General features: G+C 40.0%; 1 protein-coding gene across 2 annotated transcripts in view; it reads left to right on the top strand.

Moving 5' to 3' along the window:
* KIZ (kizuna centrosomal protein) overlaps positions 1 to 20,005 on the top strand; it is a 118,249-nt gene that overhangs the window by 18,428 nt on the left and 79,816 nt on the right. For both annotated transcript variants that reach the window (XM_070588594.1, XM_070588595.1), the window contains 3 exons: positions 1,177 to 1,269; positions 12,723 to 13,359; positions 13,750 to 14,065. In XM_070588594.1, coding sequence (XP_070444695.1) covers positions 1,177 to 1,269; positions 12,723 to 13,359; positions 13,750 to 14,065 — 1,046 coding nt within the window. The remainder of the gene's footprint in view (positions 1 to 1,176; positions 1,270 to 12,722; positions 13,360 to 13,749; positions 14,066 to 20,005) is intronic.

The raw sequence follows: 20,005 nt of genomic DNA, 5'->3' as shown, positions 1-20,005 counted from the left end.
ATACACCTGTTTAAAGCTCTTGGGGTTAAAAATTAAGTATCTCTTGAGTTCAAAGAAGTAGATATGGGGCAGAGAGATGTAAACTGTATTTTTTAATTGCCTTATGTCTTTATTATTGGTTTATGTTATCATTTGTACTGGCCTTATAACACTTTTTTTTAACTAGGTATCTTTTTAGAACATTACTGCCATCTGTCATATTGATAGCATTCTGACAGAGGAAAAAAATCCCCGCTTAACTGTTATTTAAAATGGGGCAGCATGTAATACCTTTTAAGATACTTTGAGGAAAACAAGTCAATTTTTGTTATTATTGTCTGTTCATTTTTTGTGTGTCAAAACAAACTCGGGCCTTTTTTATGTTCAAACTGAGAACTAAGGAAACAGTTTTCTAACTTGATTATCTCACAGGTGTGTTTCTAATTGCAGTGCATCACTGCCTAATTTAGAAAATATCCTGATACTTTTCTGTGATGGACCACAATCAGTGACTTTTTAAGGCTTTAATTACTAACATACTGAATCAAAGTGCTTATTATGCCTTGCTTTTAAAAATAAGACATTTTACGATGGAATCACTTTCATCAATTATAGTGTGACAATGATGCAGACATCTTTGTCTAGTTATTAGTGCCAGGGCAAACTTGATTCCCATGGTACTGATCATTGATGGCTACAGTGTATTTCTATTCATAGAAAATGGAATTCATTTCATGTTGATGATCTAGCAAGTAATATACTCTATTGCTGTTACTAGTAGGATCATGATATTATGTAAATATCACAGAGATAAGAAGTCAGTAGGATTGATTTCTTTTCCTTTGTTTAGGACAAAACTTTTCTGAGAAAACACTATCTAATGTGTTACCTTCCTAATAAAGTAACTGGATTTTCATGATAGCTTAATATATCAAGGTTTTATTCCCTCAATTGATGAGAGAGTAAGTAAAAATCTATCAGATCTTATTTTGTTTAAAAATATATAACATTTTATAAAATGCAGCTTTTGATGTGTATTTGTGAAATTGTATATTTTTTAAAGATAAGTTGACTTTCTCAGCAGCATCAGCTTTGAATTTCTACTTCAATGTTCCTTTTATGTTGTAAGGACTGAAAAACATGGACAATGTTAGTTGTAATAATATCCACCACAAATCAAACTTTGTTTATATTTAGATAGAATATGAGACTCAAATTAAGAAGATGCAGCTACTTTCAAAAGATAGCCTGGGAATAACAGATGAACTGAAAGATGAAGATAGAGAAAAGGTAATAAATTAAAATGCTAAACTTTGTGTTAACAGACGATTTCTGGAGTGTTCATCTTTTAAGATATTGTTTAAAATAAAATCATCTTATTACAAAGATCTTTTTCATTAAACTTTAAGTGATTATTTAAAGACTTTTGCTTATAGAGTATTGCTTTAATGTCTAATTCAATTAAATTTGCTGAAAGGCAGTCACTGTGGGTTTAAAAGAGAGAGATTCCAAAGAAAACCTCAGTGTTATTAGTAGGTGAAATTGTGTTTTTCTACATAATGCTTTGGAGCTGCTTTTTTCTTAGTTCAGATATGTTTTAAATGAAAAGTAAACAAAATGTGGCATTTTGCTTCTTTGTGTATTTAATTTTGTACATTTTAACCTTTTCACAGAGAAAGTGGGAAGAAAAGATTGCATATCTAAGCACAGACAAAAAGCCCGGCAAGGAATCCTTCAATAAACTCTGCTGTGGCTCTGCTGTGGTGCATGCTTCTAATCCTCCCGCTATCTCCATATAAATGATTCTGTTCAAGACCATAGATGTTTTCTTCCCTAAAAGCAGTAAAGCTCTTTTAGATGAAATGTCTAAAAACATCTTGTAATAACTTGGAGCATGCTGGCAAGAGTAGTCACTTGTGACTATGTGTGAAACCCCCTCAGCCAGTCGATATTGTAATAAGCAAAAATGGTCGCATCGCTCCATTATTCAGGAAAGCCAACAGCATGCTCGTTCCTTAGGCTGCAGCCTTCATTAAGAAAAGCTTACTGGGCTGAAAGCTGGAAACAGATGATAACGGGATATGATTTTCATATTTAATGCTTTCCTTGGAAGAGTATGTGTGCTACAGATTGATAGAAGAATCAACTGCTACTTTACTAAAAGACTTTCAGGTTTGCCCTATAGCTACCGATGGAATCATTCAGCCAAGAAATTAACTTTTTCTCCTTTTACCTGCTTTATATATCTGCTAAGCAGGCTGCCTGGCTGCCAGTAAATGTTATTATGCAGTTAACTGTTTGGTATTTAAGACTCTTATCAGAAAAGAAACAGAGGCCACACTATTTTGTTTTTATAGTAGGAGGAAGGTTTTAGTTTTCCTTTTTTCCGTGCATTAGCAGGCATTAATCTGAGTTTATAGGAAGTTTTAGTTTTTCTTCCCAAAGATTAAAAAGTTTAAAAACCTAGAATTTAGAGCATTCTTTAAACTGTAAGATACAAAACACCAAGCCCCAGCAACCCTGACCTGTATAAAAAGGCCTTTAATGATAAATGATTTCTGTGCCATTAGATGTACGCCGGATGTGGTATGATGTGATAGACTTCTAAATCATTCAGACAGTTTTTCTGTTTGGCATTTGTTCATGAAATAGTTGACATGTTTTTAATCTATAAACTGGTTTGTTCTTTCTGTGCCCTTCCTGATAGACACATTCTTAGTACGGCAGTGTCAATGGTACTTAAGTAAAACGGGAGATTTTTTTTTCTGTTTGCACTCCTGATTCCTTACCTTACATAAAGTTATGTCTCCTTTTTAGTTATATTTAAAGTTAGGACAAGACACATATAGCTGACAACCTCTTAAAAATGTCACATGTAATAATTAGAAGTGTTTCCTTTATACTGAAAAGTGTCATCTCCTTAAAAGCTTTGACTATTGGCTGTCTATAAGAATCAATTAGGCAACATTTTGAGAATATTATATCTTGCCTTTTTCAATTTCCCATGGATGTTCCATCAATTTGAAGGTAAATACTTTTCGGTAAAATCATGTCTTAGTTCATCCTTATTACATACTAATTCCAGAACAATTCCTATCATATGTGTTACGTTTTATTTTTCGGTGGAAGTCTGTGATCCTCTTCTTTGGGCAATCATACGAATTAGTCTCTGTGCGCAGAGACGTTGGTCTCCAGGGACTGGCCTGAAGCACAGTACAGTCTCACTGGTTGAAGTCAGTAATAGATGTTGAGCAAGTGTTCTGTCTGAGACGCCACAAAAGCCTCCCCCGTGAATTCCACAACGCTTGCTCCCCAGGTGCTTCCCACAAGGTGATGTTCTTTCTAAGGCACCGGATAGTATGTGATAAGTGCCGGTTACATGGGGCGGGCATGAGGTACATGGAGAAAGAAGGTGTGCTTCCTCTGAAATGAGAACCTAAGGCTTTGTGGAGGAGGTGGTGTTTGAGGTGGTGTGAAGGATGGGTAGGGGATCAGTCAGTGGGGATGTGATAGGCATTCTAGGATTATGAGTAGACATCTAGGGAGATGTTATGAGTAAAGAAGTAGAAGCAGGAAAGCCCAGTGGGTAGTTGTCCGGTTTGGCTAAAGTCTAACATTCTTGTAGAGAAGTGGTAGACAATGAGCTTGGAAAGGTACATCATGGAACTTCTTAGTTCCAGCTCAAGAATTGAGAGTTCCCCCCGGAATCGTGTGTGTGTGCATGTGTGTCTGTGTGTTGGGGCAGGTAAAGGAAGGGCTTGTGACCGGAGCAGTTACATCACAGGTGTGCAGCTGGAGGAAGATGAGGCTGGGGAAGGAGTTAGTGAAGCTGAGGGAATCAGCCTTGGTTCAGACGGGAGGAATTAACAAAGGGCCTGAATTGGGGGTGTCCGCTGAAGTGGAAAACACTAATGAAGGGGAAAGGATCTATCAAATGAATAATAATTCTGAATTATAGAAAAAGGTATATTTTTTTAAAGTGGTCGTGCAGCTGTCGACTGTAGGAATAACGTGGATGCTCTGCTAAGAAAAGTCATCAAGTAGTGGTGGTTCATTTTTTCAATGTAAAAACTCTTGCTCAGTTTTATAATAAGACTCCAATGTTTTCATGCATCCAGTGGCTGCTCTTAGAGTCATGTTCTCTTAAGAAAATTCATAATTGGTCTAGACATCCCCCAAGATTGTTTCTACTATTAGTTTACTTAGTAAAGGTTTTTTAAGGGGTTGGTAAACTTTTTGGTTAAAAAGACAAGAGTTCAGGCCCCCGTTTGAATCCTCACAAATTTCACTGTAATTTAGTAATGATTCCCCTGTGTTATACATTGTCATTTTTTCTTTTGGGTAAACTCTAATTCTCTTGGTCTCTAGACATGTTCTTCTAGTTGCTCAGCTTTTTGTATGAGCAGTGACTAGAGAATATACATAAAAATACATCAGGATGTATCTACCTAAGAGAGATGGGGATGGCGTTTGTGCAGGAATAAATTTTGGGGTGGGGATTGTGAATTTTCTTTGAACTATTATGCTGTGAAATACATTCTACTAAAAGCAGCAGTGAACTAAACACTTCATAGCAAGATTATACTCTGCGAGGACTGGAGAACTGTGGAGGACCAGGGAATTCCACCACCGGGCTAAAGGCAGGTTGGGGACTTCCGCTTTCCCTGTTGTAAGCCTTCCTGCAGGGGTCATGTGGAGCATGGTTGTGCAGGTTGTTACTTCCACTTCTAATACTAATAGTAACAATGAATGATGATCATTGTATACTTATCCTGTGCCAGGTGCTGCATTAAGCACTTCATATTGATCAATTCATTTAATCTTCTCAGTGATCCTGGAAGTAGATACTGTCATTACCCTCATTTTATAGGAGGGCTCAGAGGGGTAAGTTAACTTGCCCGAGACTACACAGCTAGGCAGCGTCAAAATTAAACCCAGACCATTTGGCTTCAGCATCTATGCTATTAGCCATCCTGCTAGACTGCCTTTTAAGGTAGCAGGGGTGAATGCTCTTCACAAGTTGCGAGAAATTCCTGATCAGATAAAAACATCCTAGCCATACATGTGAAGTGTTCCAATTTATTTAGATGCTGCATTTTTATCTAACCCTAGGAGAGAGTGAAATGGTCTCCCTTGGTGCTGTAATATTCCAGCAGATCAGGTGAGCCATGAAAAGCAGAGTGCCTGTCTAAATTGCTCACATTTCCTATAAAAGGAGCATCCGTTTGAGATGGCTGTTGGGCAGAAAAAATACCTTAAAGCTCCACTGAAGAAGACTTCAAGCGAGAAGACATATGTGTGCCTGGTGTGCAGTGGCTTTAGCCGTGGGTTTGAGCTGCGTCAGGAGAGGTAGTGGAGCTGTGACTGTGCACAGCCCCGCTGCAGGAGAGTCACCAGACAGGGAAGACACCCCAGCATTGCATGGTGGGAAGAGTTCCATTCGTGAGAGGACAACCTGCAGCTCCCGGGGTCTGAGTGGCGTTTGTAAGACCAAGGCAGCTACTGTAGGGCCCAGCTCATCTCCAGTGGCAGAAGCGATCAGCGTTATGGAGGGGACGCCTGATTGAAATAAACATTGTGGCAAGGGGAAAGGAGTCATAAGATTCTCCCAAAGTGCCCATATATAAAGAGGAAATGACTTAGGTTGGAATCTCCTGGAAGCAGATCCTGAGATAAGGATTTGCGTGTAAGTAGTTTATTTAGAAGAGAGGCCCAGGAATCCCAGATAGAGCAGAAAATGACACAGCCAGTAAAGACTGTGACTGAGTGGGTTACCACGGTGAGCAGCTGGAGCGCAGTCCCATCACAGAACCTTGAGAGCCTGTGTAGAGAACGTGCCTCGGCATTTTCCCATCTTGGGCTGGGAAAGGGAGGCCTTTACCCTTCACGTCCCATCTGTCACTGACACTGTTGTTCTTGGCTCCACTTCTGGCAGCTGCACAGCAGCGAGGGAAATGCTCAGGCCAAGAGGCACAGGTGCTTGTAGGAGGACACTGTGGGCATGTACTGGGATGGTGAGGGCCCCAGGGATATGGGTCTGGTCCTGTCATACCTGCTGTAGGAAAAAACAGTAAGTGGAGGGGTGACAGGGTTGGGTTCTTACTTAAAGTTGTCTCTATAAGCCCCAGTTTCTTATCCTTACTAGCCCACAGTGCTTCCTTCACCAACAGTCTCCTTGCATCTCTGCTCAGTTATAAACAGTACATAAGAATCTCCCTAAAGTGGGTCTCTGAGTGGTTGCCCAGGTTTCTAATACTGGGCTGTTGTACCTTCATGGGGATGGTGACCCGTCAGCTCTGCCATCCTTAAAAATGTGACTTTATTTGACCTAGAGCAATGACAAGTTGCAAGGTAGTCTCTCTGTGTTCAGCTGGATGTCTTTTATCTTAATAGCTTTTTAATTCATATGTATTTCTATTCAGAAAACAATTAGAAATTAAACTGAATACGCAAATAGTTTTTCAAGTCCTGCCCCTGAAACTAGATCTGCAGACATTTTTTCAGGAGAGGGCAGTAAATGCTCTTCTCGCCAGGCTCACTAGACCACGAGCTCCCACAGGGCAGGGCCCAGGGCCCCTTCCCCTGCTACACCTAGTGAGGGACAGCAGCCTGCAGCCCTTCAAAGAGGAAGAAGAGAGATGTTCTCTTTGAGCCTGGTGTGCATCCCATTGCACATGGAGTTAGAGGGCAAATGAAGTTTGAACTCTCCACATCCTGCTTCCTTTTGGGGTGCCTTCCAGGTGGGTGGTGGGGAATGTGGCTCAGATTTACAGCTAACACTTATATTGGTCTTGCTGTGTTTCAGGTACCAAGGACTTTATATATATGCATATATAAATGTTTATAAATATACACACAAACATAAACATATACACACTCTCATTGCAACAACCTTACAAAGTAAGAATTATTTTTATATCCATTTTGCAGATTACGAAACAGAGGCCAAAGTTAAGTAACTTGTTCCCAGGTGACACAACTGGTCAGTGGAAGAGCTAGGATTCAGATCCCAGCAGACTGGTTCAGAGCCTTAATTAATAAATTTATCAACTCACTTTTCAGTTACTGGAAGAAAGGTTTCACTTAAGAAAATGGTGGGAGGGAGCCTTTCTTTAAGGGATTTAGCCTCTCTCATAGTCAAGAATGAAAGTAACAATAAAGTCTTACCTTTTGTGGAGACATTTGGCTACCCAACTGTCATTCCTTTCCCCTCCTCTATGGTGGAATTATGGGGCAAGTGTATTATGTGTCAAGGCTCTTACAAGTGAGAAAGCTGCGTTCATACATATGGATGCACCTCTTACAGTGGAGTGATGGGGAAGAGAGAAAAAGTGAACAAGAAGGGGAAGAGGAAACATAAGTGGATTTTGCAAGAGGAAGATAAATTTTATGGGGAACAATTTCTTTTCTACTTTTCTCCCTACAAGGGATTACAGAAGCCTCCACAGGAGAACAAACATTGGTTTCTTGTTCTTTAGAAGACTTTCCAAACTTCATGTACTTATATTCTATGAAATACTATATTAGTAGAAAAAGACAGTCTTCTTCATATAGTCTGAAAAAAAAAGATTAGTGCCCAGAACTTCTTTGGAAAGGAATCTAGCAATAACTATCACAGTTGATGGCCTCATACACTTTTTACCAGCAGTCCAACTTTTGGTAATCTGTCCTCCAGAAATAGAAGCTCTAGTTAATTTAATAATGCTCATACAGTAAGAAAAAAATTAAATGTATGAGGAAGGAATGGGGAGGTGGTTAGCCCATTTTAGGAAGAAGGAGCCCGCCTATGGATGAGGTTGCTCTCTTCATTGTGGTAGGGATGAGTTGCTTCTCTCTTTCCTCAGATCTCTCAGAATTAGAAAACAGAGGTGGTGTTCTGTCTCTCTGCTGTAGTTCCGCACACGTCCTTAGTGAACAGGGAACTCTAAGAGACATAATTATATCCTGAGTCACCCTATTCGGGAATCACAGAGCATATCCAGGGCATATTAAATTGTGTTATAAAAGAAAGAGCTTTTGTCTTGATATTCTCAGATACTTGTTACGCTTCTGTTCTTCACTTGAAAACCATGACTTGACTTTATATTGTTTTGATGAAGGCAGTTGCTTAGGCCTGGAGATATTGGGGAAAATGTTGGTGCTGGGGTGTTTGTGTTCATTTGATTTTTGAAAATCACTTACTGCTAAAATTTAGGAATGCTGACTTTCTCCTGAAGCTTCTGTCTGCTTTTCTACTCTTCCTGTTTACCCTACGTGGACTGTTTTATTTATCAGGTGCAAGCTCCATTTAGAGTCTATTTAGTAGATCTGATTTTGTCCTGGTTGTGTTTAGTAAGAAATTAGACATAGACTTCAGATTCATTATTAGGGATTTTTATTTATTTTTTCAAAAAAGCTGTGGTTCAGTAACAATTTGAGTTTAAATGATTCAGTTTTGAGAATTGTAGCATAAGAAATGGGCACTAGAGTCCTCATCTCTGGGTTTGAATCCTGTGACATAGAGCAAATTGTTCAACCTTGTTAAGTCTTGTAAGAGTAGGGATAATAATAATGGTTGTTTTGAAGAACAAAAAAGGTAATGAATATAATCTGCTTGACATCTGGTAAGTGCCTGACAAATGTTCACTGAGCCTCTCACCACTCTCACCATCATCACCATCTTTGTTCTCCACCAGGTCAGCCATACTTTGGTCCTGGCTTCTTGCCTCTGATCTAGGATAGTGGAGAGGCTGGCTGTGGGGATGGAGAGGCTGCCTATGAATTAAAGAAATGAGAGAGAAAGCCACCTGGTGGTAACAACTCATAATAGATTGATTTTACAGTGATTTATCCTACAAAATAACTTAGAGAAAGTATGTTTGAAGCCTGAATTTAATGGGTCCATTAAAGAATTTAGATAGCTCCGACAACTATTGGAGTTAATGGCCAGAGACATCTCTTTGTGGCCTCAGTGGAGAAAATTTGATTATGTCTGTTATCTATCACAGTGGCAAAATGAAAGGAGTGAAAAATGACCTTGGTCTGCCTTAGTCGTCTCAGTGGTGTCTTAGTTGGCTCAGGCTGCCATAGCAGAATACTGCAGACTGGGTGGCTTAAACAACAGGAATTTATTTTCTCACACTTCTGGAGGCTAGAAGTCCAAAATCAAGGTGCCAGCAGGGTTGGTTTCTGGTGAGGCCTCTCTCCTTGGGTTGCAGGTGGCCGCAGTCTCTCTCTGTCCTCATATGCCCCTTTGCTCTGCTTGTGCATGGAGAGAGATCAATCTCTGGGGTGTCTTCCTCTTCTAAGGACACCAGTCCTATCAGATTAATGCTCCACCCTTATGACCTCATTTAACCTTAATTCCTCCTTAACGCTCTGTCTCCAAATACAGTCACATTGGGGATTGGGGCTTCAACAGAAGAAGAATTTGGGGGGAGCACCTACATTTCTCCTGCATTTCTGAAGGAACGTTTCGGTGGATACAGAATTCTTGTTTGACAGTCTCTTTCTTTCAGTACTTTGAATGTGTTATCCTACTGCCTGCTTGCCTCCATGGTTTCTGATAAGAAATCACCTGTTAATCTTATTGAGGATCCCTTGTATGTGAGGAGTCACTTCTCTGTTTTCACTTCAAGATTCTCTCTTTTTCTTTGGCTTTCAATAATTTGATTGTGATATATCTAGGTGAGGATCTCTGAGTTTCTCATATTTGGACTTTTTTGAGTTTCTTGGAAGTATAGGTTGATGTTTTTCATCAAATTTGGGAAGTTTTTGCCATTATTTCTTCAGAATTCTTTCTGCACCTTTTTCTTTCTCTTCGCCTTCTGGGGCTTTCATTGTGCGTATGTTGGTATGCTTGATGGTGTCCCACAGATCTCTGAATCTCTGTTCATTTTCCTTCATTCTTTTTTCTTTCTTTTCCTCAGTCTGGATAATCTCAATTGACTTATATTCAAGTTTATTGATGCTTTCTTCTGCCTGTTTATATCTGCTGCTGAACCCCTCTAGTGAATTTTTTGTTCTTGTGATTGTAATTTTCAACTGCAGAATTTCTATTTGGTTCTTTTTTTAAAAAAAAATAAAATACTTTCTGTCTCTTTACTGATAGTCTGTATTTGGACATGGTTCTCATGCTTTCCTTTAGTTCTTTAGACATGATTTCCCTTAGTTTTTTGAACATATTTTAAATAGCCAATTTAAAGCCTTTTTCCAGTAAGTCCAACATCTGGGCTTCCTCAAGGATGGTCTCTATTGACTGCTTTTTTTCCTCCTGTGTATGGGCTATATTTTCTTGTGTTTTTTTCATGTCTCATAATTTTTTGTTAAAATTTGGACATTTTAAATAATCAAATATGATAATTCTGAACATATGATTTCTCCCCCTCCCAGAGTTTATTGTTGCTGTTTATATATTTAGTGACTTTATGAACTAATTATATAAAGTCTTTATTTTTTGTCATGTGTGGTCAGTGAAGTTTCTGTTCACTTACTCGTGATCAGCTAATGATTAGACAGAAACGTTTTTTAAATGCCTAAAACCAGTAAGTCCCACAGTCTTTGCCAAGGGGCTTTGAGTGTGTGTTGGAGCACACCTTCAGTACTCATCCAGGCAGCTTACAACTCCACCTTGGCCTTTACTTAATGCTTGCACAGAGCCTCAGGGTGAGCTTGGGGTGAGAGCTTAGGCCCTTCTCAGGACTTTTGCTGAGCATGTTGAAGGCCTGGGCATGCAGATGGCCATCTAGATTTCCAGGAGTATTTTGAGCTTTTCAAAGCCCTCTATGGACATCTTGTTTACCAGCTTTTCCTTTTAAGTTTTTTTGGTTACCCTGTTGTTTACCTAGCTTTTATCTGCTGCCTTAGGCAGCCTTGATGTCAAACGATTGTCTCTGGTTGTTTTTGACAAATGCCCCCAAGGAGAAGGCTGTTTGTACTATGTGAGCTCCAAGTCAGGTCAAATAAAGACAGTCTTGTGAGTGTAGTCTTCCGGGAAACCACCAGATAAGTCAAATAATGACAGTTCTCTGGGAGTGGGGCTTTGAAGGAATGCCATCTCTTTTCTACTCCTTCCAGTAGCTGTTACACTGCTGGTTTACAGGCTGTGATTACAGGCTGTTGATTTTCAAGGTTACCACAGACCTGACGAGGGGGAAAATGAGAATAGGACAAGTTAAAATGCCATACAGTGTACTGTTTTTACCAATAGTCAGTTGTTTTTCCTGAATAAATCCTCCCAGATTGCTGCAAGCCCTTGGTTAAACTCTGGAGTTCTGAAAAGTTATTCTAAAGATGTTTTCCAGCGTTACTATTTCTTTTATGGAGCATAGAATTTTGAGAGGTCTTTATCCTACCATTTTCTCTGACATCCCTGTTCATTTGTTTTTAACTTTGAAGTTGTTTCTTTTATTTTGGACCATGGAAGAGATGGTATATTTGAAGAGAAGGAACACCTGATTCTGTTTCAGCTGTGTGTATGGCATTTTCTGTCTTAAAATTTTGGCCTCAGTTTTTCCATATGCAGAAAAGGGATGTGAATACATCTCCCCATCTATTCCGTATGGCTCTGTGAACTACATGCTGCTGTGTGGGAGTTGGCCCTATAGCCAAGTGGTTAAGTTTATGCTCTGCTTCAGTGGCCCAAGGTTTGGCAGTTTGGATCCTGGGTGCGGACCTACACACCACTCATCAGGCCATGCTGTGGCGGCATCCCACATAGAAGAATTAGAATGACCTATAACTAGGATATACAACTATGTACTGAGGCTTTGGGAAAGAAAAAAAAAAAAAAGAGGAAGATTGGCAGCAGATGTTAGCTCAGGGTCGATCTTCCTCACCAAAAATAATAATTAAAAAACCAAATTAATGCTACTGTGTATGTGGAGATGCTTCAATTTCTTTGGAAGAAAAGCACTTAACTTCCTCAAGGCTTCATGATTGTTACTTCCAGTTCTGCTTCCCACTCTGTGTCCTTGATCAAGCCACTGAACCAGTTGCTTCTGTTTCTTTCTCCACCCCTCCCTTCTTCTTCTCCCCTCCCCTCTCTCTTTTTAAGGAAGAGACAATTCTCATTCTCTTGATAGACATGACGGTAAATATAAATTGCTTTAAATGTCTTTAAAGTTATTTGAAGATATTCAAGAAAAACTTGTCTGCAGTTTGACTAGAAATTATGACTATTTTGCACATACACGGTATATTTTAATGCAATCCTGAATGTGGTTATTGGAGGATTTTATATTACACATAATAGTAGAAATAGAGTTGTGAAACCTGCAGGAGTCCTTTGTATGCATCTCTCTCTCTTTCTCTCTCCTTTTTTTTGGTCAAGTACCTCCCTAGCTCCATCAAATCTGAGCTTCTCTGAGGAAAGTGGTTAGAACTCACAGCTTTTTTTTTTAATTGTGGTAAAATATGCATAACATAAAATTTACCATTTTAACCTTGTTTAAGGGTACAGCCTAGTGGCATTAAGTACATTCACCTAGTTGTGCAAGGTATGCATTTCTTTTTGAAAAATATAGATTCCATAGTTCTTTGACAATATTTGCTTTGTGAACCAACATTGCTTTTAAAATAAAATAGTATGGACTACACTGTTTTTTTGCTCATTTATTTTGTAGGAAGCCATGAGTTTTATAAACATGGTAGATGTTGATTTCAGTGAACATGCTTCCTTTACCTCATTTCATTTCTGAAAACAACCTAAACAACCTAATTGTTCAAATACACTATGTTTGACTCTCATCTCTTTTGTGCTGCAGGTTGCAATGCAGGCAGGAATTAACTCGGGGACAGCTGTGTCAAGAGGATTGTATCAACCAGCAACAATCTTTATGGGCCTCCAAATGTCAGCCATCTCAAGCATTGGAGATTTTAGTACAGAGCAGAAATCTCCCCAGCCCACAGAGAACTTTTCAATTTCTGACCCACATTCACACCAACAGACAGCCCAGAGCAGTAATGTGACAGACAGCTATGGAGTACAAACTAATAGTGACACACAGTGCTTAAATAAGTCCGACAAAATAGATGGAAAGACATCTCTTCAGATTGGTGAGGAAACGCCAGTCACAGCCGGCGTATTGTCTGAGGAGGAACAGACTCATTGCTTGGAGATAGGAAGCAACACACGTCACGGCAAGAGTAATTTATCTGAAGGCAAAAAGTCTGCTGAACTCCATTCCCTGTTACGGGAAAGATTAAGTCCAGAGAACAGAACCACTGATTTAAAGTGTGACAGTTCCAGCAGATCAGAGGGAGAAATACTGACACGGGAACATATTGAAGTCAAGGAAGGAAGTGCCAGACCGCCAGTCTCTCCGATATCAGTCTCAGAATACTGTGCATCTGAAAATAAGTGTTCTCAAGAGAAGCGTTCTGCTCAGGAAGGTTTCTCAGGTTGGGTGAGAGGCTGAGATTGTTTGCTGGATTTTGTTGGTATTTGGTTTTTCTGGGTGGTAGTGGTCTTATGTAAGAACAAAGTATACTCTCTAATTTTATCTCTTTGTCAAAAAACAAAAGTACAGCTGTGGCTTTGCAGACAAGTTCCATTCTAATGAGTTCTTAAATATATACCTGGAAATATTTTTGCAAGCAAATTCTCTGATTTTTAAACCCATTGTTATATTTTAAAAATATTTTTAATGAGCTTTTAAGTACTATAGTTAGTTGTGGATTGTTTCTACGTGATTTAAACTGATGAGTAATCCTGCTCTGCGAGGTGGAGCATCTTAGCTCGCTTCTCCCTGCACTTAGTGATCAGTAATCTGTTCACATCTCCTCTTACAGGTCATCTTCCTTCCGGGGACCCAGAGTCACAGAAGCCTTTCAGAAGAGTGCAGCAGGAGCGGGAGGAGGAAAGTTTGAGCAGCAGCAGTGACCTCACAGTTTCTATAAGTGATGATGATCTGATTTTAAAGAGTCCAGAACTACAGCCAAATCCGACGGACAAGATGGAGGGAGAAGACGGAATAGAGGCCTTAAGTTTAATCTACTCTGAGCAAGAAAGAGATGCCCTATCCACCGAAAAACATAATTGTATTTTGCAAACTCTAAGCTCTCCTGATTCAAAAAGGGAATCCTCCACTAACTCACCAGCAAGACAGTAAGCCATTCAATGTTTTTTTTACTGTTCTGTTTTTAACTATAGACATTTTTAGAGATCATTCCACTGCGAATGTATTATTGAACACTCAGTCATGAATGTAAGTTCCTTAAGTCTCATAAATAATCTTTTAGAAAGGGTCTAGTTTTCTTTTTTTTATAAAATAGTTTTAAAAGTCTGAATATCATTGAAATCCTGGTGGTTGGCAGTTTATAATTATATCCAGACAATCCTTGGCTGATGCATAAGTCTTCCCCACCCCCCCCCCCGCCCCCCGCAGCCTTTTAGAAAATAAATCATTTTGAAGTTGTGGTAACACAGAAGGTGACAAACAGGTAAACATACTAGGAATTCACCTTTAGAGTCTTAAGAACTTTGTCTGTAATTAATTTGCTTGATCCTAATATCCCTTGCTATAGTGTCATTTTTGTCATACGATTAAATATGAGTTAATACGTTCTTCTAAGTGTGTATTTAAGCCAGCTTTCCTTTTCTGAATGTAAATATAAGGACATTGGAGTCTCTAATGTTGAATAGGAACAACGTCAGTGTTATACATTTTGAGGGCTTATTGTAATATCCAGCTCAAGGAAGCTCAGGTATGATTTTTTTACTGTTGATTGGAGGGACTAGGTGGAATTGCATAGAAAACATGAAAACTGTTGAAAATCAATTCTGCAATGAAAAATAACTCTAATACCATCAGATCTCTTTTAGGAGTGGAAGGAACCTGAGTAAACAACCTAAGGTACATCTCGCCTTTTAAAAATGAGGAAACTAAGGCCGGGGGCGTAGGAGCGACACATAGGCCACTGGGGCAGACCCTCCATACAGCCTGCCTCCCCAACCCACATGCCACACCTAGAATTTTCTGTTACACTGTGATGCTGTCACTCTTTCCAACAGTCCCAGCAACAGTGAAAAGCCAAGTGAGCGTTCTTGTATATGAGGGTGTATATTCTCTTTTAGAGCACCATTGTACCTTTTAATGTCTTGCCTCTTACCATTCATTACTTATGGTGAAAATTTTAATCTGTAGTCTGACTTTAAACTGATGTTCAAGAAATATTTATTAATAGTGCATCCAAGTACAAAGTATTTGTGCTGTGGATGGAAAAACCAACACGGTTCCTGTGCTTGGGAAATTTGATTTATTAGAGAGGCAAGCCAAATGTATTTTTCTAGTAATAATACTTCTCTCATCAAAGAGGTACAGATATTGTATACTACATCATCAGAAACTGTATTACTAGAGATAGAATGTATGTACTTTGGGTTTTGTATTGTAGGCTTCTTTTTTTTTTTTGAGGAAGACTAGCCCTGAGCTAACATCTGCCAATCCTCCTCTTTTTGCTCAGGAAGACTGGCCCTGAGCTAACATCCATGCCCAACTTCCTCTACTTTATATGTGGGACGCCTACCATAGCATGGCTTGCCAAGCGGTGCCATGTCCGCACCTGGGATCCAAACTGGTGAACCCCGGGCGCACTTAACCACTGCGCCACCGGGCCAGCCCCTGTAGGCTTCTTTTTATAGCAATTCACTGGACAAGTTAGTACTTTGGTAGGCTAACTGAAAGACTAGTGTACTTACCTGGGACAGTCTTTTTCTGAGATGAAAAAAGTTGAGTATGTTATAGAATTCAGAGTGTTCTGTCTCTGTTTCCTGTGATCTTAAAGCCAAGCTCCTTAGAATTTTGGGATATGGTTTTCCAAAATTTATTAGAAAATATGGGCATTTGGGCAATTTTTGAATAATTTGTCTGAATAGAATGCTCCCAGAAAGAAAGGTCAGTCAGCTGTGGTTGTTTTCTGTCTGTCACCAGATTTGAGCCCATTGATTTTTCTGTGGTGAAACTACTCCCCAGGAATAGGTTGAAGGTGGTTTTAAATGATCCTGGTTAGCCCGCTGATGTCCCTCTGCTTTTGAGGTCCTGCGTTCTCTTGTTTCCTCTTTAGCATGAACTCTCCTCCTTTGCTCTAAGGGTTCATCTGAGACCATAGCGTTGTATTTACAGAGCTAGTACTGTGACCTCAAAGGCTCGTTGTCTCAGTTTACTTTAGGGTCTGTTGGGGCCTGGAGAAAAGCCACTTGGATGAATTTTAGTTAACAAAGATGAAGAGGTGGGACAAAGGAAGACACATAGAAGGATCTGAACAGGAAACTGGAACCTCTGAGTTGAGGAGAGTGATGATGGTATTATGTTTTAGCACATCTATGTGCCAGCTGAGTTGGCGCACTTGAACATAAAACTTGGTCTTAAGCGTCCTGGCAGTGAAGGGGAAAAGAGAAGTGCAGTATGCAAGGTAGTTTCCATCTGAGGAGAAAAGTGAAGCCAAGGGTGATTTTTGGTGGTGTTTTGTCTTGTTTTTTGTTTGTTTTATTTAAAAAAATTTTTAGCAGCTTTATTGAGATATAATTCACATACAATACAATCCATCTATTTAAAGTGTATAATTCAAGAGTTTTTGGCATATTATTAATATTTAAATATTGTGTTAAAATATATATAACATAGAATTTGCCCTTTTTTTTTAAGATTTTATTTTTTTCCTTTTTCTCCCCAAAGCCCCCCAGTACATAGTTGTATATTCTTCGTTGTGGGTCCTTCTAGTTTTGGCATGTGGGACGCTGCCTCAGCGTGGTTTGATGAGCAGTGCCATGTCCCCGCCCAGGATTCGAACCAACGAAACACTGGGCTGCCTGCAGTAGAGCGCGTGAACTTAATTACTCGGCCACGGGGCCAGTCCCCAAAATTTACCATTTTTAAGTGTACAATTTAGTGACACTGATTACATTCACAACTTTGTACAACCATCATCACTACCTATTACCAAAAGTTTTTCATCCCCCTTCTGTATTTGTCCTTTGGTATTTGGCATATTTCAATTAGCATAATGTTTTCAGGGTTCATCCGTGTTGTAACAGGTATCAGAACTTCATTCCCTTTTGTAGCTAAATAATATTCCACTGTATGGATAACCATATTTTGTTTATTCATTCATCTGTTGATGGATATTTGGGTTGCTTCTCCCTTTAAAAGCCAAACATCTTTGAGAAGCTTTATGACCCACTCCATGGATACTTCCAGATAATTGAAGACTGTGCTTGATGCACAGTTCCTTCATTGCAAGATGTAATTAATGTTTCTCACAAGGAAGCATACTAGAATGAAGCTGAGTAAGAGAAATATAGTTAAAAAGGAGGACCTTGAATCTCATCCTTAAAGAGTAGTTTGCTGCAAACACTGGTACAAAGCTTCATAACTTAAAACATCAGACACATTATTTTTCAGTTGCCAGGTGGTTGGCCTAGTGTCATTTAGGGCCACAAGAATTGTTTGGCCACATTTCCCTCATCATCCGGTAGAGTAGTCCAACCTCTGTCACCTGGTGGTGGTAGCAGGGTTCCCAAGACAGCAAGAGGGTAAGCCCCGGTGCACAAATGCTTTTCTCTGTTTGCATCATGTTTGCTGATGTCCCATTGGTTAAAGAAAGTCACAGGGCCCAGCCCAGAGTCAAGAAGTGGAAAAATACAATCCACCTCTTGATGGAATGAGTGGCAGAGTCACATTGCAAAAGGCTGTGCACACAGGGATGGGAAGATTATGGTCATTTTTTGTGATCTACCACAGTACTTAGGACAAATTCAAATGAAGATAAGCTCAGTGTAAGTGCAAAGGGTCAGGAAAGGTTTTATACGTGTGTTGCTGCAGCACCTTGAAGGCTGTATAGGCTTTGAATAAGGAGGAGGGAAAGGGGTGATTAGATCTAGAGGAAGAGCTAAGGAGGAATGCAGAGAAGACAAAGGGTGTGAGAAGGCAGAGCAAAGCTTGGACTGAGGCCTCATTGGAATAAAGGCTTAAAATGTTGCCTGGGGCATGTTTGAGAAAGACCTTGAATGTCAGGTTGATGAATTTAGAGTTCCTTCTCTGTTTTGCACAACTGTTGAAGGTTATTTTAAGAGAAGGGTAGTGTGGCGGGTAACTTCATTTAGAATTAATCTGACAACATTAGCTGGGTCAAGATTAATTACCCACAGTGGAAGGCAGAATTCCAAGATGGCCCCTGAGATTCCCACCCTCTGGTGTACACTGTGGAATCCCCTCACCTTGGGTATGGGCAGGACTATGAGTTTGAAGGCTCCCATGATTAGGCTGTGTTATGTGACAGAGATGAAGAATTTTGTAGATATAATGAAAGTCCCCAAATCGGTTGACTTTGAGGTAATCAAAAAGGAAATATTCAGAGTGGGCCTGACCTAAACAGATCAACCTTTAAAAGGGACTAGGCTCTTACTGAAATCAGATTCAAAGCAAACTGCCATCTTATGAAGAAGGCCATGTGGCAGAAAATGGGGTCTGGCTTCTGGGAGCTGAGGACCTCAGTCCAATAGCTACAGGAACTGAATTCTGCCAACAACCAATGAACTTGGAAGAGGACCCTGAGCCTTAAATGAGATCGCAGCCCCAGCCAACATCTTTATTTATTTATTTATTTTTTGATGAGGAAGATTGGCCTTGAGCTAACATCCATCACCAATCTTTCCCTTTTTGCTTGAGGAAGATTGTTGCTGAGCTAACATCTGTGCCAATCTTCCCTATTTTGTGTGTGGGACACAACCGCATCATGGCTTGATGAGTAGTGTGTAGTCCCTGCCTGGGATCCAAACCTCCAAACCCTGGACCACCAAAGTGGAGCACGTGAAGTTAACCACTATGCTACTGGGCCAGCCCCCCAGTCAGCATCTTTATTTCAGCCTAGTAAGGCTCTGAGCAGAGGACCCCACTAACCCAGACCCAGACCCCTGACCCGTGGGAACTGTGAGATACATTTGTAAGTGCTAAATTTGTGGTAATTTGTTATGCAGCAATAGAAAATTAATATAATCCAATTGAAGAATTGGAATCAAGGATTGTATCTCTGCAAGGATTGCACGAGTAAAAGTTTCTGCCCATAGTGACCTAAAGCAGGGTGAATCAGATGTGCTCAGGGTTCACTGTGGGAACAGATGGTGACAGGGTGGCGAAGTGAGCAGCCCAAGAAAACCTGCGCTTTCCGTTGTGCTGTACCTTCTCCATCTGAGCAAGTGTGTTTCCACACATGGCCACATGCAGGTAAGCAGGGATGGAACATGGCAGATGGGTAGGGACCTAGAAAAGTGGGTGTGCACATCTGCATCATCCAAAAAGCAGTTTCTCATGCAAATGTTATTTCTCTGGTTCCTTCTCTAGTGAATGAAGCAACGTATTGAGAGTTTTTTTGTTTGTTTGTTTTCATTTGTTTGTTGACAGGTGCATAATGCCATGTATCCACCTTTACAATATCATACAGAATAGTTTCACTGCCTAAAACTCCCCTGTGCTCCATTTACTCATCTCTCTCTCTTCTCCGTCATCTGAACCCCTGGTAACCACTGATCTTTTTATTGTCTCTCTAGTTTTGCCTTTTCCAGAATGCCATATTCTTAGAATCCTACAGTATGTAGCCTTTTCAAATTGGCTTCTTTCACTAAGCAATATGCATTTTAGATTCCTCCCTGCCTTTTCATGGCTTGATAGATCATTTCTTTGTTAGTAATGAATATACCACAGTTTGTTTATTCATTCACCTCTTGAGGGATATCTTTGTGACTTCCACATTTTAGTAATTATGAATAAAGCTGCTATTGACATCCATGTGCAGCTTTTTGTGTGGATGTAAGTTTTCAGTTCATTTGGGTAAATACCAAGGAGTGCAATTGCTGGATTGTTTGGTAAGACTATGGTAAGCTTTTTCTTTCTTCTTCTTCTCCCCAAAGGTCCCTGGTACATAGTTGTATATTCTAGTTGTGAGTGCCTCCGATTGTGCTATATGGGATGCCGCCTCAGCATGGCCTGATGAGCAGTGCCATGTCTGTGTCCAGGATCCGAACCAGCAAAACCCTGGGCCGCCGAAGCAG

Source organism: Equus przewalskii, chromosome 21 (genome assembly GCF_037783145.1).
Source record: "Equus przewalskii isolate Varuska chromosome 21, EquPr2, whole genome shotgun sequence".
Lineage (NCBI taxonomy): Eukaryota > Metazoa > Chordata > Mammalia > Perissodactyla > Equidae > Equus > Equus przewalskii.
Note: the sequence above shows the minus strand (reverse complement) of the source record. Positions and strands in the feature narration are given on the sequence as shown.